Genomic DNA, 26,948 nt, shown 5'->3' on the forward strand with positions numbered 1-26,948 from the left:
TAGAATAGAAAGGTGTTTTATGGCTGGCACAGACCTGATGGGCCAAAAAGCCTCTTTCTGTGCTGTAAAACTCTGACTCTAAGTAACACCTTGATTCCAACCCTTCGCACATGCACTAACCAGAGCCAGTCTTCAGAGGGGCTGTGCAATGAGTTCTATTGTGCTGCAAATCACAGCAAGTCCAGCAGCACTCTCTCCGTCTAAAGATGAGAAGATGGCACAGTTACTATCAGCTGCCAGTTGGGTGCATGGTCAGCTCAGGCAATTGTGAGTTCAAGGCCTCCAGTACACTCTGGAGAACAAAATCTAGGCTGATACTCCCGGGCAATACTGAGGCAGTGCTGCACTGTCAGACATGCCATCTTTCAAATGACAGGATATACTGTAACCCCGCCTACCCCTTCAGCTAACGGTAAAATATCCCAAGGCACCATTTTGAAGATGAGCATGATAGTTAGCACTGCTGCCCCACGACATCAGGGTTCAATTCCAGCCTTGAGTGACTGCCTGTGCAGAGTCTGCATGTTTTTCCCGTGTCTGCGTGGGTTTCCTCCCACAGTCCAAAGATGTGCGGGTTAGGTTGATTGGCCATGCTAAATTGCCCCTTAGTGTCCAATGAATGTGTAGATTACAGGGATTAGCAGGGTTAATACGTGGGGTTACGGGGATAGGGGATGGGTGGGATTGTTTTCAGTGCAGACTCGATGGGCCAAATGGCCCCCTTCTGCACTGTAGAGACTCTGTGATTTGAAGTTATCTCCAGCGCTCTGGCCAATATTTATCTCTCAACCAAAACCACCTCGACCCAGATTGTCCGGTCATTGTCTGTTGTTTTTTTTTAGGAGCTTGCTGTGTTAAACGGGCGTCATAGTGGCACAGAGGTTAGCACTTGCTGTCTCACAGCACCAGGGACTCGGGTTTGATTCCCGGCTTGGGTCACTGTCTGTGCGGAGTCTGCATATTCTCCCCGTGCCTGCGTGGGCTCCCTCCGGGTGCTCCGGTTTCCTTCCGCAGTCCGAAAGACGCACTGGTTAGATGCACAGGCCATACTAAATTCTCCCTCGGTGTACCCGAACAGGCGCCAGAGTGTGGCGACTAGGGGATTTTCACAGTAGCTTCGTTGCAGTGTTAATGTGAGCCTACTCGTGACACTAATAAATAAACTTTAAACTTAAACTGGCTGCTGTATTTGATACATTGCAACAGTGACCGCATTGCAAAAAGTACTTCACTGGCTGTGAGGATTTGTGGGGTGTCCTGATGGCGAAGGTACTAAGGTGATTATATAATTTTCTCTCTGAAGGCCCAGGTTGCTGCAAAATTAGTTAGAGATAATGCGAAGTTCTACTCTCATAAGTGCTTGTCACTGCAACTCTCATGTAAGCTCATCACTGCTAATTGTCTGTCGACAAGTTAACATACACTATTAAAATCAGATTGAGCAAGGATCGGACTGGGTAGCCTTCTACTCAAACATGTCTGATTTTACAGTTTCATTTGATATAGGCCGGAATTCTCCCATCCCACCCGTCACTGGAATTTTAGCGGGCGGGTTGCGGAGAATGTGAAACGCCATTGACGGTCAAGCGGGAATTTCCGGCTTTTAGACCAGCGCGGCTGCAGAATTCCGCACATAGAATCACCTGGTGTGGGCTTTATGAGCACAATGCAAGGACGGTGGCACAGTGGTTAGCACTGCTGCCTCACAGCGCTAGGGACCCGGGTTTGATTCCCAGCTTGGGTCACTGTCTGTGTGGGGTTTGCACGTTCTCCCCCGTGTCTGCGTGGGTTTCCTCCGGGTGCTCCGGTTTCCTCCCACAATCCAATGATGTGCAGGTTAGGCCACGCTAAATTGCCCCTCAGTGTCAGGGGGGGCTAGCAGGGTAAATATGTGGGGTTATGGGGATAGGGCCTGGGTGGGATTGTGGTTGGTGCAGACTCGATGGGCTGAATGGCCTCCTTCTGCACTGTAGGGAGTCTATGAAAAGAAAATTCAAATTTAGGAGGATGGCTGTGTCCAAACATATTGAATAAGATGCTGAATTTAGCCCGAAAGCCTTTATCTCTGTTCCTGGGCGCACATCAACCCTTTTCCAAGTGATTCTAACACAGATGTTCAGCACCCGGTTCCAGCAATGCAATGCAAACAATCTCGGCTCACATTTCAACAAGAACAGTCCAAACATCTTCAACCACCGTTTCCTGCAGAAACAGAGCAAACACTCTCATTAAAACCAGTGTGTAAACAGCCGGCGATAGCAAAAGACTAAAGTTATAGTCATTTGCACAGATCAACAAATTGGCCCTGGAGGGAATGTGGGGAGAAATTGGAGCAAGACTTCAGATCCTCGGAGAGGAGGAAGGATTTCCCCAGTGTGCTATGTGTCACAAAGTTAGGAGCAGGCGGCAGGGTGGCACAGTGGTTAGCACTGCTGCCTCACAGCGCCAGGGACCCGGGTTCGATTCCCGGCTTGGGTCACTGTCTGTGTGGAGTCTGCACGTTCTTCCCATGTCTGTGTGGGTTTCCTCCGGGTGCTCCGGTTTCCTTCCACAGTCCAAAAGATGTGCAGGTTCAGTGGATTGGCCATGCTAAATGTATGGGATTATGGGGATAGGGAGGTGGTGCGGGCCCGGGTAAGATGAGCTTTTAGAGAGTCAGTGAGGACTCGATGGGCTGAATGGCCTCCTTATGCAGTGTTGCCAACTGGTTAAATCTCCTGGCTGCCGACTCTTATTCTGCCGCTCTTGTTGGGAAGTGGGCGAGCTTGGTTGTTGACGAGGGCAACTCTAGTACCCGGCATGCTAACGGCTGGCAGGCAATCATCCGAAACATCCACATGCAAAGGATGGAGGGTGGCATCCGTGGGGGCCGTACCCCGGCGTCGGGGGGGGGGGGGGGGGGGTCGTGCCTTGTCATCGGGGGGGGGGACCCCGTCGTCGGGGGGGGGGGGGGGGGCTGTACCCCGGCGTCAGGGGGGAGGGGCGTACCCCGGCGTCGGGGGGAGGGGCGTACCCCGGCGTCCGGGGGTGGGTGGGCAGACCCTGGCGTCCGGGGGGGGGGGCCAGACCCCGGTGTCCGGGGGGTGGGGGGGACGTACCCCGGCATCTTGCGGGGGTGGGGGGGGGGGGCTGGACCCCGGCGTCCGTTACCACCTTCCAAAGGAGCAGGAGGAGAAAAAACATAAACAGAGAAAAAAATAAGAATAGCTGATTAATGGATAATGACCTCGGTGTAAATGTTTGAACAGTTTTAGGCAATATTGATTAGCCATTGGGAGTGCGAAATATTGTGATTAAAAAAGAAAGTTGCTGCACTAGGCGAGAAGCTCCAGATGCAGACTGGTTGACAGATATGATTAAAGAGAGTGCTTAAGAACTGGGAGCACACAGTCCTTCACGGTTGATTTGACATGGCTGACGGTATTGATATCTTGAATGTCCTCCGGTACTCCATTCCGAGTTCATTTAATCAGTAAGCAAGCATCCTGGCCCCTCAGCGTTGCCTGAATGCACAGACGACAGAGCAGGACGCTCCCAAGCCACTTGACAACATTGTCACTACATCAAGTTATGTCCTGCTGCACTTCAGATCGCTGAAGGCAAGAAATATCTTTAGCTTTTGTTTTGTCATGGAATCATAGAATCCCTAAAGTGCAGAAGGAGGCCATTCGGCCCATCAAGTCTGCACCGACCACAACCCCACCCAGGCACTATCCCTATAACCCCACATATTCACCCTGCTAATCCCCCTGACACTAAGGGGTAATTTATCATGGCCAATCCACCTAACCCGCACATCTTTGGACTGTTGGTGGAAACTGGAGCACCTGGAGGAAACCCAGGGAAAAATGCGCAAACTTCAAACAGACAGTGACCCAAGGCAGGATTCGAACCAGGGCTCTGGCGCTGTGAGGCAACAGTGCTAACCACTGTGCCACCGTGCCGCCCCTATTTTAAATAGCAAGCAAATGGAACTATGTGGATAGCTTTTTTTGGACACAATGGCTGCTCTCTGCTTTAGTTCTGTGATTCTGATATGGAACAATACAAATGGAAACCTTTTTCTAATCCTAGATGTGGAAAAATAAAAATTTCCAAGTGCTGCAAATCAGCAATTAATACAAAAGGTCAGCACCTGAAAGTCAGGTTTGTTTGCTTCAATGTGCCTTCAGCAAGTCAGCATGTAGAAACATTTTAATATAGGACATAACGTTCACACGCAGCATCTTTTTGTAATGTTTTGTAATAGGGCAGCATGGTGGCACAGTGATTAGCACTGCTGCCACACAGCACCAGGTTCGATTCCTGCCTTGGATCACAGTCTGTGTGGAGTCTATACATTCTTCCCCGTTCTGCGTGGGTTTCCTCCCACAGTCCAAAAGACATGCTGGTTAGGTGCATTGGCCATGCTAAATTCTCCCTCGGTGTACCCAGACAGGCGCCAGAGTGTGGCGACTGGGGGATTTTCACAGTAACTTCATTGCAGTGTCAATGTAAGCCTACTCGTGACACTAATAAGTAAACTTAAACTTATACTTTCTGTTCGCGGCGATAAACACATTTATTTTAACAGATAACTGTGCAAAATGTTTATAATAGCTTTAAATTTAAAAAAAACTTTACACAATTTTACACCCCCTAAATTTGTAACACTTTAGATGTACATGCTGTGGCACCAAACGGGTGCTCTTTGCTTTCATTGGCCGGATGTACCGGGCCCGTTCGTCACGACGCACATTTCATCGTGGCCACTAACTCTCACAACAGGGCTGTAACGTGACTGGTTCCAGAGAGATCTCAAAATGACATTCTTCTCCCACCAGCGACATAGGGGTTTGTCATATGAAGAGAGTTTGAACAGTTTAGGCCGATACTCTCTGGAATTTAGAAGAATGAGGGGAGATCATATTGAGGTGTACAAGATGATAAAAGGTATGGATAAAGTAGACGCTCTTGTGGGGCATTCTAGGACGAGAGGTCATAGTCTTAGGATAAGGGGCAGCAAATTTAAAACGGAGTTGAGGAGAAACTACTTCTCCCAAAGGGTTGTGAATCTGTGGAATTCGCTCCCCCAAAGTGCGGTGGATGCTGGGACAGTGAGTAGATTGAAGGAGGAGTTAGACAGATTTTGAATTGGTGATGGGTTGAAGGGTTAGGGGGAGAAGGCAGGAAAATGGGATTGAGGAGCATATCAGCCATGATTGAATGGTGGAGCGGACCCAGTGGGTTGAATGGCCTAATTCTGCCCCTGTAGCTTATGAACATCACACTGGTGGGAATCATTACTGGTTTTCAAAAATGGAAATGATTGTATGGTTTGGTCAAAAGCTGGGGTGATTTTGGTCAGAAGAATTTGGAAAGACGATATAAAAGAAATATGAAGTGGCACAATTCTAAAGTGGGTGCAGGAGCTGAGGGATTAGCTGTATGTGTGCATATGGTATAGTATTGTGGTATTGTGTTATCACCGTGGTATTGTCTCTGGATTAGTAATCAACAGACCCAGGGTAATGCTTTAGGAACCTGGATTCAAATTCCACCGCGGCAGATGTGAATTCAATGAAAGCTTGGAATTAAAAAGCTAATGATGACCACAAACCCATTGCTTTTTGTCATAAAAATCGCATCTGGTTCACTAATGTCCTTCAGGGAAGTTTATTTTAGTTCTTTCACGGGATGTGGGTGTTTCTGGCCAGGCCAGTATTTATTGCCCATCCCTAATTGCCCTCGAGAAGGTGGTGGTGAGCTGCCTTCTTCAACCGCTGCCATCCATAAGGCGTGGGTACGCCCACAACTTTACCTGGTCTGGCCTCCAAGTCACTTGCAGATCCACAACAATGTTGCTCAGTGGCATGGTGGCACAGTGGTTAGCACTGCTGCCTTACAGCACCAGGGACCCGGGTTCAATTCACTGTCTGTGTGGAGTTTGCACGTTCTCCCTGTGGCTGCGTGGGTTTCCTCCGGGTGCTCCGGTTTCCTCCCACAGCCCGAAAGACCTGCTGATTAGGTGCATTGACCCGAACAGGCTTGGGGAGTGTGGTGACGAGGGGATTTTCCACAGTAACTTCATTGCGGTGTTAATGTAAGCCTACTTGTGACTAATAAATAAAACTTTAATTTAATTGGGGGATTAGCTGGGAGGACACCATGGTCGGCATGGACCGGTTGGGCCGAAAGGCCTGTTTCCGTGCTGTATTGCTCTATGACTCTATCCTGTGATTCTGTGAAATGTTCTTGCGCGTCGTGCCTGATGCTTGCAGCTTACTGTAGCTCTTTGCAAACCTTACTGGCTGTCGTACTGAGCTGGCTTGGGAGAGTGCTGTAGCACTGAAGAAAATGGTGTAGACTTGCTGGCACTGACAACCCCTTTCCTCCAGATCCTCTGCAAAGTGCAGTTGGAAATGTCAGAGATGTAATTATTAAAGTTAATGAACTGCCCAGGATTAATTGCAGTATTGAACTCAGGGTGGCCAGACACCAAATCAGTCTGACCCTCGAGAAGCCACACTATTAAAATGCTGTTAAGGATGGCACGGGGTGTTAGATTTATTGGACAAGTTGTACGGCTCTGTTCCCAACCTGGCGCCGCTGACTGCCTGTTTGTACTTGGGGTGAATTCATAAAACATCCCCAGATCAGTGGAGAAACAGCCACTGCTGGGATTTTCTTCTACAATTTTTCTAAATTTATCTTTTTATCATGATGCCTTACTGGATCCATGTTCAGTGTCCAACATCGACACTGTGTGGAGGGAGAGGAAAGAGCCATAAAACCAGCAGTTTGCAGTTCAGAAAGTGGCCATTTGGCCCACTGTGTCTATTCTGCCTCTTTGCTAGAATAAACCAAAGATAAGACCTCTTCCCCTCTAACTCCCGAAAACATTGTATGTTCGACTTTAAAAATGTATTCAATCGTTCTGTTAAAATTCAAGCCCTGGATTAACCATTTGCCGTGGTAACGTTTATTTTAGTTCTTTCACGGGATGTGGGTGTTTCTGGCCAGGCCAGTATTTATTGCCCATCCCTAATTGCCCTCGAGAAGGTGGTGGCGAGCTGTTGTCCATATGGTGTGGGTACGCCCACAGTGCTGTTAGGCAGGAAGTTCCAGGATTTTGACCCAGTCAACAGTGAAGGAACAACAATATCTTTCCAAGTCAGGATGGCGAGTGGCTTGGAGGGGAACCTGCAGCCGATGATGTTCCCATGCGTCTGTTGCCCCTAGTCCTTCCAAATGGCAGAGATCATGGGTTTAGAAGTTGCTGTTGAAGGTGTCATGGTGATTCGCTGCAGCGCATCTTGTAGATGGTACACGCTGTTGCAGCTGTTCATCGGTGGTGAACAGAGGCAGGTGTTGAAGGTGATGGATGGAGTGCCAATCAAGCGGGTTGCTTTGTCCTGGATGGTGTTGAGCTTCTTGAGTGTTGTTGGAGCCGCACCCATCCAGGCAAGTGGAGAGTATTCCATCACACTCCTGACTTGCGCCTTGCAGATGGTGGGCAGGCTTTGGCAAGTCAGGAGGTGTGTTACTCGCCACAGAATTCCCAGCCTCTGACCTGCTCTTGTAGCCGCAGTGTTTATTTGGCTAATCCAGCTCGGTTTCTGGTCTTGGAGTCATATAACCTTACAGCGCAGAAGGAGGCCATTCAGCCCATCGAGTCTGTACCGACTCTGACAGTTGGACAATGAAGCAAAACTGAACTGAGTTGAAGCCGTTCTAAAGTGCAGTCACACAGCAAACTCCCACAAACAGCAATATAATCCTAACCAAATGATCCATTTTGTGGGAAAAACATTCACCAGGACTCCAGGGATAATTCCCCTGCCTACCTTCAAAATAGTGCCCTGAGATCATTCACGCTCACCCTAAGTGAGACCTTGTGCCAGTGCCTCATCCAAAGGACGGCACCTCTGACATTGCAGCACTCCCTCAGTACTGCACGGAAGTGTCAGCCTGGAATATCTGCTCTGGTCTCTGGAGTGTGGCAACCATTTGACTGTGAGGCGTGACTGGGTACCAATCTCTTCACATCACAGGGTGGTGGAGTGGCAATGTCACTGGACTAGTAATCCAGAGGCCCATGCTGGTGCTCTGGGGACATGGGTTCAAATCTCACCACAGCAGCTGGGGGAATATGAAGTCAATGGATAAAATCTGGAATTGAAAACTGGTCTCAGTAAAGGTGAGCGTAAAACTATCGTTGATTATTGCAAAAACCCATCTGGCTCACTGCAACCAGAGAATCCCTACTGTGCAGAAGGAGGCCATGTGGCCCATCGAGTCTGCACTGACTCTCCACAAGAGCATCTTACTCGGGCCCTATCCCCGTAACCCTGCATATTTACAATGGTTGATGCACCTAACCAACACATCTTTGGACACTAAGGGGCAACTTAGCATGGCCAATTCACCTAAGCTGTTCGTCTTTGGACTGTGGGAGGGAACTGGAGCACCCAGAGGAATCCCACGCAGGCATGGGGAGAATGTGCAAACTCCACACAGATGGTTACCCAAGGCTGGGATCGAACCCAGATCCCTGGCGCTGTGAGGCAGCAGTGCTAACCATTGTGCCACCATCATGAATTGGTTGAGTTACAGAGCAAAGAGATCTAGGAGTACAAGGTCATAGCTCCTTGAAAATGGAGTCACAGGTGGACAGAGTGGTGAAAAAGGCATTCAGCATGCTTGGTTACATTGGTCAGAACATTGAATACAGTTGTTGGGACATCTTGTTGAAGTTGTACAAGACATTGGTATGGCCACACTTGGAATACCGTGTACAGTTCTGATCACCCTATTATAGAAAGGATATTATTAAACTAGAAAGAGTGCAGAACAATTTACTAGAATGCTACCGGGACTTAATGGTTTGAGTTATAAGGAGAGGCTGGATAGACTGGGACTTTTTTCTCTGGAGCGTAGGAGGCTGGGTATAGAGGGATATGGGCCAAGGTCTATAAAATAATGAGGGGCATAGATCAGCTAGATAGTCAATTTCTTTTCCCAAAGGTAGGGAAGTCTAAAACTAGAGAGCATAGGTTTAAGGTGAGAGGGGAGAGATACAAAAGTGTCCAGAGGGGCAATTTCTTCACACACAGGGTGGTGAGTGTCTGGAACAAGCTGCCAGAGGTAGTAGTGGAGGCAGGTACAATTTTGTCTTTTAAGAAGCATTTAGACAGTTACATGGGTAAGATGGGTATAGAGGGATATGGGCCAAGTGCAGGCAATTGGGACTCGCTTAGGGGTTTAAAAAAAAGGGTGGCATGGACAAGTTGGGCCGAAGGGCCTGTTTCCATGCTGTGAATCTCTATGACTCTATGACCTGGTTCTTACCTGATCTGGCCTACATGTGACTCCAGACGTACAGCAGTGCGCGGGCGATTAGGGGTGAGTGACGCGCACAGCCCATGAAAGAATTAATTTAACAAAAAAGGTCACAGCGTCATGTTTTTCTAATTATTACCCTTGGTGAAAATCTTTAAAAGCTTCTCGACAACTCACTAAAACCGAATGGGTGCAAAACCCATTAGGTATTAAAACATCTTGTTATTGTCTTTGATTGTCGGGAGGAGAGTGGGGAGTGAGAGAGATATCATGTTTGCAGCTTTATGGAAAAGCAGGTGGAATCACATACTACCATCCCCAAAATGCCAGTAAAACTCCACAGAAGTGTATGCAATAAAAAATGAATTAGCAGTTTCTGTAAACTAGCAGCCCTTTGAGGATATGACCTATTAACGGCCCAATGAAAAGGAGATACTTCCCTCCCATTTGCGAGCGGGTATAAGGAAGTTAATCCCACTGAATCACACTTAGTCTCTTGTCAAAACTTCTGAGACTCATTTTAAAAAAAACCTTTCAGACAGCAAAGGGAAATTACTGGTGAATTGAGATTTTTCAAAACTTTATTAGTATGTCGTACATCACGTTGTCCGTTCTGTTCATCACCAGGACATCCAGTGGTGCAGTGGTATTGTCACTGGATCCCGGGTTCGAATCCCACCACGTCAGATGGTGAAATTTGAAACTAAAAGGCTAATGATGACCATGAAACCATTGTCTATTGTCATAAAAATTCATCTGGTTTTCCAATGTCCTTTAGAGAATGAAATGCTTACCTGGTCTGGCCTTTATGTGCCACCTGACCTGCAGCGGGGGGGCGGGGGGTGGTGCGTGATGGCCTTGTGGTATTATCGCTGGACTATTAATCCAGAAACTCAGCTAATGTTCTGGGGATCTGGGTTCGAATCCCGCCACTGCAGATGGTGGAATTTGAATTCATTTTAAAAGAATCTGGAATTAAGAATCTACTGATGACCATTGTCGATTGTCGGAAAAACCCATCTGATCCTTTAGGGAAGGAAATCTGCCATCTTTACCTGGTCTAGCCTACATGTGACTCGAGAGCCACAGCCATACGGTTGACTCTCAAATACTCTCGGACAAGTAGGGATGGGCAATAAATGCTGGCCAGCCAGCAACGCCCATGTCCCACAAATGAATTTTTAAAAATTCATTGCCCTTTGAAATGGCTGTTCAGGGGCAATTAGGAGCGGCCCAGTCTGTGATGCCCACATCCCAAGAATGTATTAAAAAAAATTCCCCCTCAAAATTTCCCTTCTTCACCTCACATCCACTAATGCCACCAAATCCCCACCCCTACCATACTTTTGTCAAGGGGTGGCACGGTGGCACAGTGGTTAGCACTGCTGCCTCACGACGCTAGGGATCCAGGTTCAATTCAGGCCTCGGGTAACCATCTGCGTGGAGTCTGCACGTTCTCCCCGTGTCTGCGTGGGTTTCCTCCGGGTGCTCCGGTTTCCTCCCACAGTCCAAAGATGGGCGGCACGGTAGCACAGTGGTTAGCACTGCTGCTTCACAGCTCCAGGGACCTGGGTTCGATTCCCAGCTTGGGTCACTGTCTGTGTGGAGTTTGCACATTCTCCTCGTGTCTGCGTGGGTTTCCTCCGGGTTCTCCGGTTTCCTCCCACAGTCCAAAGATGTGCGGGTTAGGTTGATTGGCCATGCTAAAATTGCCCCTTAGTGTCCTGGGATGTGTAGATTAGAGGGATTAGCGGGTAAACTATGTAGGGATATGGGGGTAGGGCCTGGGTGGGATTGTGGTCGGTGCAGACTCGATGGGCCGAATGGCCTCTTTCTGTACTGTAGGGTTTCTATGATTTCTATGTGCAAGTTAGGTTGATTGGCCGTGCTAACTTGCCCCTTATTGCCCCCCTTGTTGGGGGTGTTCTCATTCAGAGGCACTCAATGTCTGATTGACAGACCCAGGAAGGGGGCACTCAATAACACCTGCCCTTGTTACCTCCATTCTCCATCCCACACCCACTCCACAATTCCCCCCCCCCCCACCCCAATTCCCCCCATCACTCACCTCTGTCCTGGGATGATCCAACAACAATCCTAGGCCTTGCTTGGTTAAACCAACAGCAGAGATGGCCTCGTGGTATCATCGCTAGACTATTAATCCAGAAACCTGGCTAATGTTCTGGGGACCTGGGTTTGAATCCCGCCACGGAAAGATGGTAGAATAAAAAATATCTGGAATTTAGAATCCACTGATGACCATGAAACCATTGTCGATTGTCAGAAAAACACATCTGGTTCACTAATGTCCTTTAGGGAAAGAAATCAGCCATCCTTACCTGGTCTGGCCCACATGTGACTCCAGATCCACAGCAATGTGGGTGACTCTTAACAGCCCTCCAAGGGCAACTAGGGGTGGGTGTTAAATGCTGGCCAGCCAGTGACGGCCATGTCCCATAAATGAATTTTGAAAAAGCCACGACCTCCCTGGTGGCACTGCCTTTGATTAGAGCTTGTGGCCTCTGGTTTTCTGCTGAGAATTCATCATCTGAGGTGCTTGACCCCGGGGGAATGGCTGCCACTGGCCTATCAAGTGGCACATGATGCATTGAGTCTTCCCTTGGAAAGGTGACACAGGGTTCTGGCCTGCTCTCCAGCTGGCAGTGAGACACTATCACCTCCATAAGATTCCAGTTCACAGGTCAATGTACATCTCCCATTCTTCTTTTGTAGCTAATGTCTCACCCTTCCTCTCACTCTATCCTACAAAAGCTGCTCAATAGCCATGTCTTTTGATCATGCCTTTCCAATTACTACTACATGTTTTCCTCCTCTGTCTGATGCCTGGGGAAATAAAGGTTTCCATATAAATGTGAGTTATGAATCAGGAGATCATATTCACAACAACACCCTTCCCAATATATATGTCAATATTATGAAAGGTATCAAAAGATGTGCAGGTTAGGTGGATTAATCAGGCTAAATTTTCCTTAGTGTCCCAAGATGTGTAGGTTAGAGGGATTAGCAGGGTAAATATGTGGGGTTACGGGGATAGGACCTAGGAAAGGTGCTCTGTCGGAGAGTCAGTGCAGATTCGCACTGGGTGGCGCAATGGTTGGCACTGCTGCCCCACAGTGGCAGGGACCCAGATTCGATTCCCAGCTTGGGTCACTGTCTGTGTGGAGTCTGCACGTTCTCCCTGTGTCTGTGTGGGTTTCCTCCCACAGTCCGAAAGACCTGCTGATTAGGTGCGTTGGCCATGCTAAATTCTCCCTCAGTGTGCCCGAACAGGTGCCAGAGTGTGGCGACTCGGGGATTTTCACAGTAACTTCATTGCAGTGTTAATGTAAGCCAACTTGTCACACTAATAAGTAAACTTCTAAAAGAAAAGCAGTGAAGCACCTTGGGACTTTATTACATTAAAGGTGCAATATGAATGGAATTGTTATTGATGTAATCACAATTCCCTTTAAACTTGAAGAGCTGAGATGCGGTGAGGCTGTGTGTGTTTGCAGCAGTCAAACTGAGAAAGGAATGTTATTCTCTTGAAATCTAATCTAATTAAATATATCTTGGGCTTGCTAAACTCTCTCTCTGCTTCATCTTACGGCAGCATCAGCAGCAAGTGGTTCAGGCGATAGAGCGTGCCAAGCAGGTCACCATGGCCGAACTGAATGCCATAATTGGGGTAAGTGACCTTCTCATATACATGGGCTAACGTGAAAGGGGATGGATGCAGCAAAAGGGGAATTTTATCAGTGCCCTCAACAGGAATAGCATCCGGGACAGTGTGGTCACATTTTCTCTCTCTCTCTCTCTCACTCTCTCTCTCTCACTCTCTCTCTCTCTCTCTCTGTCTCTCCTCTCTCCCCCCCCCCCCCCCCCCCCCCCCCCCCTCGGCTTGGGTCACTGTCTGTGTGGAGTTTGCACATTCTCCCCGTGTCTGCGTGGGTTTCCTCCGGGTTCCTCCGGTTTCCCCCACAGTCTGAAAGACAAGCTGGTTAGGTGCATCGGCCTTGCTAAATTCTCCCTCAGTGTACCCAAAGGGGATTTTCATAGTAACTTAATTGCAGTGTTAATGTAAGCTTACTTGTGACACTAAATAAATAAATAAGATCTGACAGAACTGGAATACACGTCTACCCTCCTCTCCTCCCTGACTCCAACTGAGGTTCCCCCCCCCGACCCAGGATGTGTGCCCTTTCTCCCAATTGGCTTGGCTTCCTGCGCGGCCTCTCCATAGGGGTCCGACCCGATCACCCAGCCCTCAGGGTTTGCCCCCTTAAAGGGTCCACACTGCCACAATCAAGATTGACTTTATTAGTCAACGATCAAGAACGGGAACATTTGTTTTTTACCCCCCACACATCTCCTGTTTCTTCTACCTCCAGTTCAGCATCACTCAATCAGATCGTAACATTCCCACTGCTAGTATTTCTAGTTGAAGCCAGTCGCTAATCAGAAGTTAGGGGTCATACTCAGGGTCTTATAGGTCTGTGGGGCAAAGTTTCTCATCGGATATCCTGTTTTCTTAGCTGTGTAGTTTTGCTGACCATCCAGTATTGGTGATGGTGCAAGCTTGCAGGATTTAACACAGCACCAATCGCCAGAAGCAGTATTGCATCCAGTGAATCATAGAATCCGTACAGTGCAGAAGGAGGCCATTCGGTCCATCGAGACTGTGCTGACCATAATCCCACCCAGGCCCTATTCCCATAACCCCACATATTTACCCTGCTAATTGACACTAGGGTCAATTTAGCATGGCCAATCAACCTAACCTGCACATCTTTGGACTGTGAGAGGAAACCGGAGCACCCGGCGGAAACCCACGCAGACACGGGGGGAACGTGCAAACTCCCCACAGACAGTGACCCAAGCCAGGAATTGAACCTGGGTCCCTGCCACTGTGAGGCAGCAGTGCTAACCACTGTGCCACCGTGTCGCCCAGTTGTGAGCTGGTTTCTCCATGTGTTTGTCTCAGTTGAATTCGAAGGGACGACGTGTTGTGTTCACACATCTGTCAGGCAGCTTCTATCAGACGCAGGAAATTCAAGCCCTCCGTGTGCACGATGGCTGAATGGGCTGGGGGGGCGGGGGGGGGGGGCAATTATTTGTTACCCCTTGACTGCCAATAGCCATTGGGTTTTATGATGAGCTGTGACAGGAACTCTCAGAAGTAAACGAGGCAACAACAACTTGCAGTTATGTGGCACCTCCAACATAGGGAGACATCCCTCGGTGCTTCCTGACAGTGTAATCAGAATGAAAATGGACACCGAGCCAATCAAGGAGCTATTAGAGCTGGGGAGAGAGGGGTGATTAAAAGTCCAGTCCAGAGGTAGGCATTAAAGAGGGTCTTCAAGCAGGAGGGAGAGAGGTGGGGCTGAAGAGAGGCGGAAGGGGAAGGCAGCGGAAGAATTTGAACACCAGGATAAGAAATTGAAATTGGAGGTCTTGAGGACTGGGAGAAGTGTACACACCTTGCACCAGGAGTAGACTATTCACGCTGTCCAATCAATATTGCCTTTCAATTTGATCATGGCTGATCCATATCATAACCCCATTGATCCTGTCTTCGTTCTATAATCTTTATTATTCACGTCTAACAAAATACTGGTAGCTTCCTGGCTACATGAATAGGGAGGAAATAGAGGGATATGAACGAAGTAAGGGCAGAAGGTTTTTTTTTTAGTTTAGTTAGGGCATCATGATTGGCACTGACTTGGAGGGCCAAAGGGCCTGCGCCTGTGTTGTTCTTTGTTCTTTACTGGGCAGCACGGTGACACAATGGTCAGCACTGCTGCCTCACAGCTCCATGGACCCGGATTCACTTCTGGCCTTGGGTGACTGTGTGGAGTTTGCACGTTCTCCCTGGGTTTTCTCCGAGTGCTCCGGTTTCCTCCCATAATCCAAAGATGTGCATGTTAGGTGGATTGGCCGTGCAAAATTGCCCCTTAGGGCAGGGTTTTACAGCCACGCTCATCCCAAAACCGTAAAATCCCACCCAAGGTCAATGGACCTTTCCATGGTCCGTCCCTTGCCCGCTCTGATTCCATTTGCGGATGGATCGGGAAAATTCAGCCCTTAGTGTCTCATTAGCCATGAGAAATGTGTGGGGTTATGGGGAGAGAGCCAGAGTAAGATACTCTGTCACAGAGTCAGTGCAGACTCGATGGGCCAAATGGCCTCTTCTGCACTGTAGGGATTGTATGAATTAGCACCATGCTGTCTTGTACTAATAAGCTGGGCAGGAAATAAGTTTTTTGAGTTGAATTATTTTTATCCAGAGTATTGATTAAAGCCAAATCAGTAAAGCACTGTTGAGTTGTCCGTGTTCCAGCATTTCTGCTGAGCAACATCCCATAAAATTCATTGCGTGTGTCACCATCTCAGTGATGTTTTCATGTCCTGTTAAGTGCAAGGGAATGATCTGCACACTGATCCGATTTCAACGCTGAATTTCTTAGTATCTAATAAAAGGCCCTATCATGATGTAGCCATGCGTGAACCCAGCAAACTGAGCCTTGGGAGTGATGGAGCTCCTCACTGCCGTGTCACTTTGCACACAGGCCCCGTTACTGGAAGCGTCTGCACAGAAGTTGCCGTAGCAACCACCAGAGAGCCATCCATTACAAACTCTGTCCACTGTGCTGGTGCCTCTGAATCTGAAGGGTGTTTGTCCCGCCCCAGTTTTCTCCCTCTGGGCTGAGATTCATTGAATCGTAGAATCCCTCCATTGCAGAAGGAGGCCATTCGGCCCATCGAGTCTGCGTCGACCACAATCCCACCCAGGCACTATTCCCATAACCCCATGTATTTACCCCAACTAGTACCCCTGACGATAAGGGGCAATTTAGCATGGCCAATCCACCTGACCCGCACATCTTTGGACTGTGGGAGGAAACCGGAGCACCCGGAGGAAACCCACGCAGACACGGGGAGAACGTGCAAACTCCACATAGACGGTGACCCGAGGCCGGAATCGAACCCGGCTCTCTGGTGCTGTGAGGCAGCAGTGCTAACCGCTGTGCCACCCTCTCCCCCGCTGGGTCTTTCTTTGCCCGGAAGGGGTGGCATGTAAAATACTAGGCCCGACAAGTCCAGCACCTCGCGGCCCACCCCCTCTCGACCCAGTCCCCACAGTACGGTGTGTGGACGCCCAAATCAGTAGCCTGGCCGCCATTTCAAAATAAATAATCAACGAGCAGTTGAATTTGTTTCCAAGCCAATTGGCTGCCCATGCCATAAAACGGTCGGTGTGAGTAGGTGGGCGGGAGTGGGGAGCTCGCTTCTCAAACAATAAACTTTGTGAAGGTCTGAAGCAAAGTTGGGGGGGGGGAAGAAACAGCCCTTTGCATATCAAGGAATTTACCCCACGCATCTCTTAAATGTTACCCATCTTCCAGCCCCCCCTGCCTACCCCCAACCTCACCCAGGTTCCCCCGTCCCCTTCCCCATGTTGCCTGATTCCCCCCCTATTCAAAAAAGCCTGACTTGCTCTAACGCTCGTCTTCTCTTCATGGACATACTTGCAGCCTCTGCAGTGTTTTTTTAAAATTCATTTGTGGGACATGGGCATTGCTGGCTGGGCCAGCATTTATTGCTCATTCATAGTTGCCGGAGGGCAGTTGGGAATCAAATGGACCTAAGCCATTTCATAGGGCAGTTAAGAGTCAACCACATTGCTGTGGCTCTGTGGGCCAGACCAGGTAAGGACGACAGATTTCCTTCCCTAAAGGACGTTAGTGAACCAGATGGGTTTTTCCGACAATGGGTTAATGGCCATCAGTAGATTCTTGATTCCAGATGTTTATTTTTTATTGAATTCAAATTCCACCATCTGCCGTGGTGGGATTCGAACCCGGGTCCCCAGAGCCTGAGCTGTGTTTCTGGATTAATAGTCCAGTGATAATGCCACTAGGCCATCGCCTCCCCGTATGTGCCTACTGGTTAGTTCTGGTGCTGCTGGGGCAGTTAGATTGGCTGTGAACTCTGGAGGGTGTTACGTTGTCCCAATGAAGGGTGCATACCCACTCTCAGCCTGCTTAGACAGCCAGCAGCGTAGTATAGCTGTGGGACGAGCGGTCTCTTGGGGATTAAGTGTTGTGCCCCCTCATCCACTCCCTGGGAAAATCCACCCTTTGGAAGGAGTGGACCCTTATTGTGATGGTGCAGTTTAAAGGACAGCGCCTCCCTTCTGCCTACATCCCCCCCTTGCCACCACTACATGCATAAGCATCCCTTCTTCCCCTTCCCTGTTGAGCCTCAGGCTATTTAGCCGCAGTCAGTGTCACAATCGACCCTGGACACACCCTAGTCTGACACCCACGCACACTCGCTTTCCCACAAGGATCACTGAGTCAGAATCAAGAGTTGGAGCCCACACTGAAACATCTTCTGTTTCTCCATTCAAGGCTGGCTGGGTAATTGGAGGCCAATAAAGATTTCTTAGGAATGAATTGGAAACAGTAATGGAACACAAATTTTTAAAGCAATGTTGGAGAAGAGCAAATTGTTTTATTAAACAGTTCTATCCTCCTCAGTAGGGTGTCTAACTGTGCGGAGAGGCCTAGATCCTGTGAACACTGTCGAGATAGCCAGGGCAGCTTGCCGGTCTGTGCTGCCTCAGGACTTTATTGTTTTGCTAAATAGATTGTTCCTCGGTGCCATCCTTGGAAAAGGGGCAGTACGCTCCTCCACTGAGACTGGAGGTTGTCTCCAGGGTCTTGAGGCTGAAATTCACTCCAGGGCAGTACTGAGGGAGTGCTGGACCACCTACCGAGTGAGATGTTAAACTTGCATTCCCTCTGAGTTGTCCAAACATTTATAACAGATACACTCCAGACTGAGGTAGACAGATTTCGAATCAGTAAGGAAATCAGTAACTGGAAACATCGAGATTGTTTCCACTTACAATGGAAACAAGAACTAGGGGGCATAGCCTCAAAATACAGGGGAGTCAATTTAAAACAGAGTTGAGGAGGAACTTCTTCTCCCAGAGGGTAGTGAATCTTTGGAATTCTCTGCCCAATGAAGCAGTAGAGGCTACCTCATTAAATGTGTTCAAGTCACAAATAGATAGGTTTTTAGCCAATAAGGGAATTAAGGGTTATGATGAGCGGGGAGGATGTGGAACTGAATCCACGATCAGATCAGCCACGATCTTATTGAATGGCGGAGCAGGCTTGAGGGGCCAGCTGGCCTACTCCTGCTCCTATTTCTTATGTTCTTATGGAGATAAGGTGGGAAAGGGGAGTTGAGGATTATCGCATCAGAGCAGATATGATCCCACTGAATGGCAGAGCGGACTCGATGGGCTGAATGGCCTGTTTCTTCTGCTCGTGTGTCTTCTGGTCTTAAATAACTATTAGCTCTATTTTTCTGGATAATGTTTATCCCCCAATTAACGGCACAAAGCCAGATCAACTGTTTGGTTTTTTTTGCTGTTGTGGGATCTTGCTGTGTACAGGCTGCTGGCCCATTTCCCTGAAGTTATTGCATTTTAAGGAAACCCCGTGGCCATGAAAGGCACCATATAAATGCAGATCTTGGGATCAGCCTACCTTGTAGGCCAGCCCTATTGACAGGAGTTGGGCCGGGTTTTGTCATGACGTTAACTTGCTGCCCTTTCCGTGAATTCTATTGATTTCTTGTTCATTGTAAGCATGCTCACTTACAGCAGCAGCAGCTCCAGCACCTGTCTCACCACGCGCCTCCGATTCCGCTCACCCCACACCCGTCAGGACTCCAGGCTGCAGGAATCCCTTCCATCAGCGGTGGCTCAGGCCTCTTGACCCTGTCCAGCGCCCTTGGAGTTCACGCCCATCTCGCAATGAAAGAAGACAAAAATCATTTGGACATGGACCATCACAGAGGTAAGGGAGGGGGTTGAGCAGCATCTCACAAATGTAGATAAAGATCATGAGGCGGCACAGTGGGTTAGCACTGCTGCCTCACAGCGCCAGGGACCCGGGTTCAATTCCCGGCTTGGGTCACTGTCTGTGCGGAGTCCCCGTGTCTGCGTGGGTTTCCTCCGGGTGCTCCGGATTCCTCCCACAGTCCAAAGATGTGCAGGTTAGGGTGGATTGGCCATGCTAAATTGTCAGGGGGACGAGCTAGGGTAAATGCATGGGGTTATGGGGATAGGGCCTGTGTGGGATTGTGGTCGATGGGCCGAATGGCCTCCTGCACTGTAGGATTCTATGATCAGAAAAATATTTATTTTTACATGAATGTGAAAGGCAGTTTGAAACCAACACAATGCAATAAGTTACTGGGGTTAGGGATTTAATAGGGTTGATGCAGAGAAGATGTTTTCTTCTGTGGTGGTGTCTAAGTACAAAATAGCCTCTCCCAAACCCAGTAGAGATTTCAGGAGAAACGTATATTCTCCAGAGAGTGGTTAGAATATGAAACTTCCTAACACATGGCTTAGTTGAGACAAAAAAAGCATAGAAGCTTTTAAAATGATGCTAAGTAAGTAAGGAATAGAAGACGATGCAGCATGCATGAGATGGTAGTCGGGTGGGAGGATTCCCACAGGGAGCATAGATACCAGCATAGATCAGTTGGTGTTGAAGAGCATGTTTCAGAGAGCTGGCATATACTGCGACCCACTGCTCCCAATCTGCCTTTTAGACCAGTCTTGGGCAACCTCGGCTGGTGAGTGGGCCGCATGAGTGGCCCTCCTGCATCTCAGTGGGCCGCAAGATTGCTCACTAACCATGACCCCATGACAAGATTAAATACATTTTAATATTTCGTAATGATTTGTAGAAAATACGTAACCATTTCTATATTAATAGAACTTTCACCAACTTCAAATGGTAAAAACAGAAGACATATTTACACTTTGGACGCACGGCTCTCTTGGTCAATGCTGGGTACAATCCGAAGGCACCTCATTTCACTTGCCCTTGCTTTACGTGCGAATCACTTCAGTCAAATCAGTAGGAAATAAAACTACAGGGATGGAAATCAGTGGAATATGGTTACGCTGCGTGTAGATAATGGTCAACAAAACGTCTTGTGGGCCGCACTCGGAACCCAGATTCTCTGGAGAATATACGTTTCTCCTGAAATCCCGACTGAATTTATGAGAGGTCATTTTGTATTTGGACACCGCCCACAGAAGGGAACATCTTCCCAACCCGTGTGGCCCTCCCCCCGGGCCACAGGTTGCCCACCGCTGCTTGAGACAGTCAACGTACTGTTAACACCGTTGGCTTGAGAAGAGAAATGACATTGCTAAGCCGGTTAAGGACATTCCCAGCCATCTACAAGCAGACCGGCCATGCAGTCATTGCTGAGTTTGATGGTTAGGGAGCCAATGAGAGATTAACATGGGGCAATATGAAAATGGGCGTTTGGTTATGTGCAGCACCTGATTTTCAGTTCTGTTGCAGTCAGTTTGCCGGAGATAAAATCCTATCCCTTAGGGCAGGATTTTCCGGCCGCGCTCACAACGAGGTCGGAAAATCCCGCCCGAGGTCAATGGACCTCTGCATGGTCTGTGTCCCACCTGCTCTGATTCCCCTTGCGGGCGGGACGGTAAAACTGCCCCCCCCCCCCCCACGCCTTGTGTCTAGAAGCAGAACAGATCTCTGAATCTACATATTGCATTGTGTCAGTCAAAGCGTAGTTTTCCTTGCATATGAAGGAAGTAAATTGTATAAAATTAAAACCCCATGCAATATTTGACACGTGGTGGATCCACATGGAACTTTCTGTGCCCATGTCACTGAATTCCATACTTTTAACGGAGAGACACATGTGAAGAGAAGCTTGTGGCTACAACATTGTAGAGAGTCTTAGTTTGACTTTTTGAACTTTCTCTTATTTTTCTTTTTTTCATTCCTTTCTTTGCCTCTCTCTGAATCTGACCGATGCCCCTCTGCAATCCTTCCTCTGGACATTTTGCATCCAGATCGTGACAGAGACCCCAGTCGGGTAAGTGAGATCCTGTTTATATTCTCGCACCTTTTCCTCCCAGTGAGCCGATGACATTATAACAGCAGTGACACTGTGACTAACAGCACAGACACACACACATCCCAGGAAACCTGCAGGGTCCGTGCTCCCATGACTCACGCCAGGATTGCGTCCCCTGCCGAACTCCGCTGTTGCCCGCTGGCAGGGCGCCACGGTGCGAATCATTAGTGGATCTTTTCTAACAAGGAGACCTGCGGTGGCAGATGCTGTGATTTATCATTCTGTCAGAGCTTAGCCAAACACGGCAATGATCACTCTGAGCACCAGCCGAACATGCTTGGGGGGGATCGGAGAGGCAGGGTGTTGGGGGACGGACGGGGGTGCCAATACTCGGGAGCTAAACGCGAGCTGTGTGGTATTATCAACAAACATCACATTCATGTGAAGTCGCTTTGCCCAGTGATTCAAAAAAATGTGTTAACTGAACATAATTTACGCAGCAGACAGAGAAAATTTGTACAACCGCATTCATTTGGGGTGGCACAGTGGTTAGCACTGCTGCCTCACAACGCCAGGGACCTGGTTTCAATTCCGACGTCGGGTGACTGTGTGGAGTATACACGTTCTCCCTGTGTTTGCGTGGGTTTCCTCCGGTTTCCTCCCACAGTCCAGGTTAGATGGATCAGCCATGCTAAATTGCCCCTTAGTGTCCAAAGATGTGTAGGTTAGGTTGTCTAACCATGGTAAATGCACAGGGTTATGGGGGATAGGACGGAGGGGGGGGTCTAGGCGGAATGCTATTTCAGAGAGTCGGTGCAGGCCCAATGGACTGAATGGCCACTTTCTGCACTATAGGGATTCCATGGTTCTATTAATATCATCACAGCGCACAAGTTTACGGCTGCAATTTGTAAATGAGATAAATACAGAATAGTCATCTGCGAGTATATTGTTAATGATGATAATTTGAAGCTTTATAAATTGCTGAATGACAGCTACCAGCGTATTTCTCATTATCCAGTGCCAGCAACGGGTGCACATCCCTCTACAAATACTATCACCGTGCCTAACATCTACAGACACACTCCAGACTGAGGTAGACAGATTTTGACAGTAAAGGAATCGAGGATTATGGAGATAAGGTGGGAAAGGGGAGTTGAGGATTATCACATCAGAGCAGATATGATCTCACTGAATGGCAGAGTGGACTCGATGGGCTGAATGGCCTATTTCTTCTGTACTTGTGTCTTCTGGTCTTAAATAACTATTAACTCTATTTTTCTGAGGGTTTGCCTGTTTTTGCAGAAGTGTTTATAAAAGAAAACAGTCGCACAGAAGTAGGGAAAAAAAGTCAAATTGAGCATGGCCTGGAAGTATGTGAAATGAAGAAAGAGCAAAGTCCATCTCATTGGTCTTCCGTCATTCTGGTAGTTCCATGATACGGCAGTCATGGAGTTGGTGAATAATTACAGCAATCAATCCCTCTGTCAACAAGGCCACAACGGACCCATTTGCGGTATCTCAAAAACGTTTGTTTTCTGGAAATCTCTGGAATATGCACTAACTGCTTCCAACATCTCCCGAGGGATCCTGTCCCACGTATTGTCAATTTGCCCACTGAAATATCGGCCCAAATCCCTCAGAGACCGAACATAAGATAAGAACATAAGTCCAAAGATGTGCGGGTTAGGTGCGTTGGCAATGCTAAATTGCCCCTTAGTGTCCTGGGATGCATAGGTTAGAGGGATGAGTGGGGTAAATATGTGGGGTTACGGGGATAGGGCCTAGGTGGGATTGTTGAAGTTGCAGACTTGATGGGACGAATGGTCCCCTTCTGCACTGTAGGGTTTCCATGTCTATATACCTGAAGGTGCGCATCAGGACCCCGTAGAAGCCTTGATGCGCTGTCCCTGTGAGAATTTACCCAGGAAGTTTCAAATTTCAATAGGCAATTCCCCTTTTCCCCGAGACCCACTTCAACTCTTGAGCTGGACTTGGAGACTTTTGACAGCGCCGTGGGACTTACCTGGATAGTTACCCAGGAGATTGCATGGGGCAGTTAAGAGTCAACCACATTGCTGTGGCTCTGGAGTCACATATAGTCCAGACCGGGTAAGGACGGCAGATTTCCTTCCCTAAAGGACATTAGTGAACCAGGTGGGGTTTTTTTACGACAATCGATGATGGTTTTCATGGTCACCATTCCTGAGATGAGTTGAATTTATTAATTAATTAAAATTAAATTCCACCAGCTGCAGGGGTGGCATTTGAACCCGTGTCCCCAGAGCATTAATTTCGGATTAGACTCTTTGCATTACTAGTCCAGCGACATTACCGCTACATCAGTGTCTCCCCTTGTATTAAATACTTTGTGCGTTGAGGCGTAATAGTGATGTATAGAAAGATCTTGGAGTAACCAACACCACAGCTACCTGAGATAAAGGGCCATAGTTGGGGGGGCACGGTGGCACAGTGGTTAGCCCTGCTGCCTCACAGCGCCAGGGACCTGGGTTCGATTCCAGCCTTGGGTGACTGTCCATGTGAGTTTGCCTGTTCTCCCTGTGTTTGCATGGGTTTCCTCCAGCTGCTCTGGTTTCCTCCCATAGTGCAAAGATGTGCAGGTTAGGTGGATTGGCCATGCTAAGTTGCTCCTTAGTGTCCAGAGATGTGCCGGTTAGGGAGATTAGCTGGGTAAATGCGTGGGGTTACGGGGATAGTTTGCGGGCGGGGCCTGGTTAAGTTGTCAGAGACTGGTGCAGACTCGATGGGCCGAATGGCCTCCTGCGCTGTAGGGATATTATGAGTTGCCTTCCCAGTCCTGACTTGGGAATCGTTTTCAAGTTATACAAGTGTGTTTATTGACCTTGTACTGTTCAGTGAAAAATAGTCTATTGACAACTTTTCAACTTGGTCTGCCTGTCACAGCCGGGAACACAAGTCTAGGTCTTATCACTGGGCATGGAGAAAGCTGAAGTGGTCAGGCAGGCGGGAGGCAATGCACGGATACTCGGGTATACTCAAGGACTCGGGCACAGGAGAGGGCAGGTCAGCTGAGAGACCCGAGGGCTAAATTGGAGAGTGAGCTAAAAGAAGTACTCAAATTCACGTGGAATGGGTAAGCAACATATTAAAACTCGGCAGGAAAGTGTTACGGGAAGTGAGTGTTACAGGAAGCACAGACTCGATATTCAAATATTAATCGATTTTGCTGGTAAATTACTTATTTTCTATACAGCTCCATAGAGATCCCCGGAGTTACAGATAGGAGTCTGTCATTATGTTCTTACAGGCAGAGTGTAATTGTATAATCAGCCCAGGTGGGGGCGCGGGGGGGGGCGGGGGAGGTACTCAGACTGACGGGAAAGCCCATGGCGGAGCCGTACCACCCTAATAATTGACAGTGGCTCACTAAATCAGAAGGATGTTGACTTTGCTGTTATCCTTCAGTACAACACATCCGTGGCCTGAATCCAAGTCAGGCAGGCCAACTCTGATCATTGTCCCAAAATGTGCTGGCTACTTTTCCGTCTGCTGCATCTGTGCTACTGTTCTCAGGAATAGGGTTGTGAACTGGAACAATGCCGACACATCACTGCCTGTGGCTGTCAAATTAATCCCTGCTTACTTTCCCTCTTCCCCAAACAAACGGCTGCCTCTTTAACTCTCTCTCTCTCTCTTCCCCCCCCCCCCCCCCTCTCTTTCTCTCTCAGTTTGGTGGGGAAAAGCCACACGTCCCCAGAGTAGGGAATATTGTTAGGGAACACCGTCACTGGCCTGGACTCACTCTCCTGATTCCCATCCTGTGGCCATTCCCTGCTGGAAAATGTTGGTGCGTGTTGGCATTGGGGGAAGGATCAGGTGCAGCTACGATGCCCGCTGTAGTCGAATTGCCAACTCAGAGTCGAGGCTTGCATGTGTGGCTTTTACATATTTTAAAGTTTATTTACTAGTGTCGCAAGTAGGCTTACGTTGGGGCGGCAGGGTGGCACAGAGGTTAGCACTGCTGCCTCACAGCGCCAGGGACCCAGGTTCAATTCTGGCTTCGGGTGACTGTCTGTGCGGAGTCTGCACATTCACCCCGTGGGTTTCCTCCCACGCTCCGAAGATGGGCATGTTAGGTTGATTGGCCATGATAAATTGACCCTTAGGGTCAGGGGGATTAGCAGGGTAAATATGTATGGTCACGGGGGTGGGGCCTGGGTGGGATTGTTGTCGGTGCAGGGTCGATGGGCCGAATACCTCCTTCTGTACAGTGGGGATTCTTATGATTAACACTGCAATGAAGTTACTGCGAAAATCCCCTAGTCGCCACACTTCGACGCCTGTTCGGGTAACACTGAGGGAGAATTTAGCATGGCCAATCCATCTAACCAGCACGTCTTTCGGACTGTGGAAGGAAACCAGCACCCGGAGGAAGCCCATGCAGACCCGGGGAAAACGTGCAGACTCTACATGGACGAGCCGGGTATCGATCCCGGCTCCCTGGCGCTGAGAGGCAGCAGTGCCAACCACCGTGCCACCATGCTGCCCTGGCACTCATTGATTGTGGGGTGGGGGCTGCATTTGCACCAGGGAAATGAAATGGCTGCCTCTTTGCATTTGTGAGACCCGCACTTACTGGGGGAAAGTGGATGAAGAGAAAAGGCCTTCCCTTGTGATCATTTATTGGGTGAAAATGTACGTTTTTTTTTTAATGAGTTCCGTGCGAGAACAAAATATTTAATCCTGATGAATGCCACTGAGCAGAGGCATGACACGGGCATTTTCTGGCGATCCTGTTCCTGTCCACAATCGGGCTTGTTGAAGCTGGTTAAGGAGTATCTGGTTACAAAGCAATTTTCCCAGAGTCTGGGTGTGGAGTCGATCGGAAACACAGATAGGTTTCCTTTTTTGTTTATCTTTGAAAGTTGAAAACTATAGGTTGCGAGTTCAGTTTAGTCCCTTCATTCAGGACATCCTGCCCAGTCGTAAGGCTGTAATTACTCTATAATAAGCTCTTTCTGTTATAGACTGATCCTAATCTGTTTACAAAGTGAGCACTGTTTGATACTCAGCGTGTCCGTGTCTGTTGCCGTGGTTACGTGCCGGCCCTGTTTTATTACATTTCAGCCGGCGCTGTGTGCCATTTTGTGCCTCCTTGTGAATACAAAATGGCGATCTTCACTAGGGCGACACTTCGTACGGGTTTGCGGGTGGGTGTGGGGGTGGGGGTGCAGGTTGGCTACCCACTCTCTCAAAACCAGGGGATACGGCGGCACAGTCCGGCCTCAGGTCACTGTCTGTGCGGAGTCTGCACGTTCTCCCTGTGTCTGCGTGGGTTTCCTCCGGGTGCTCCGGTTTCCTCCCACAGTCCAAAGATGTGCGGGTTAGGTGGATTGGCCATGTCTTCTCTGTCCTTCACTGTCTCTCTCTCTCTTTCTTTTCTCCGCTCACTCTAACCTGGGCTGTTCGGGCGCTCAGTTGGTTCCCCAGCGACGTTCCTCTGCCTTTTTGTTTTTATATTATCACCATCATTCCTTGGGTGGGGTGAGTGCCGGGGGTACCAGGTGCTTGTCCCCTGGCCACGGGGAGCCCTATGCTCAGTCGTATTGGAATGTACACGCGAACACTATGTGTTTGCTGTGTAAAATATATGAAACCTTTCAACCAACATATAAAAAACAAATTGCCCTTTATATCAGGGGGATGAGCAG

At 48.7% G+C, this 26,948-nt stretch overlaps 1 protein-coding gene across 9 annotated transcripts in view; it reads left to right on the top strand.

The window, feature by feature from the left end:
- The window catches only part of LOC144479508 (transducin-like enhancer protein 4), a 225,270-nt gene that overhangs the window by 86,784 nt on the left and 111,538 nt on the right, over positions 1–26,948 (top strand). For 4 of the 9 annotated variants that reach the window (XM_078198246.1, XM_078198244.1, XM_078198248.1 and 1 more), the window contains exons 6-8: positions 12,935–13,009; positions 19,004–19,199; positions 21,251–21,273. In XM_078198246.1, the coding sequence (XP_078054372.1) occupies positions 12,935–13,009; positions 19,004–19,199; positions 21,251–21,273 (294 nt within the window). Of the gene's footprint in view, positions 1–12,934; positions 13,010–18,988; positions 19,200–21,250; positions 21,274–26,948 lie in introns of all 9 variants that reach the window. The other 5 variants (XM_078198241.1, XM_078198243.1, XM_078198242.1 and 2 more) reach the window with 2 other exon arrangements.

Source organism: Mustelus asterias, chromosome 26 (genome assembly GCF_964213995.1).
Source record: "Mustelus asterias chromosome 26, sMusAst1.hap1.1, whole genome shotgun sequence".
NCBI lineage: Eukaryota > Metazoa > Chordata > Chondrichthyes > Carcharhiniformes > Triakidae > Mustelus > Mustelus asterias.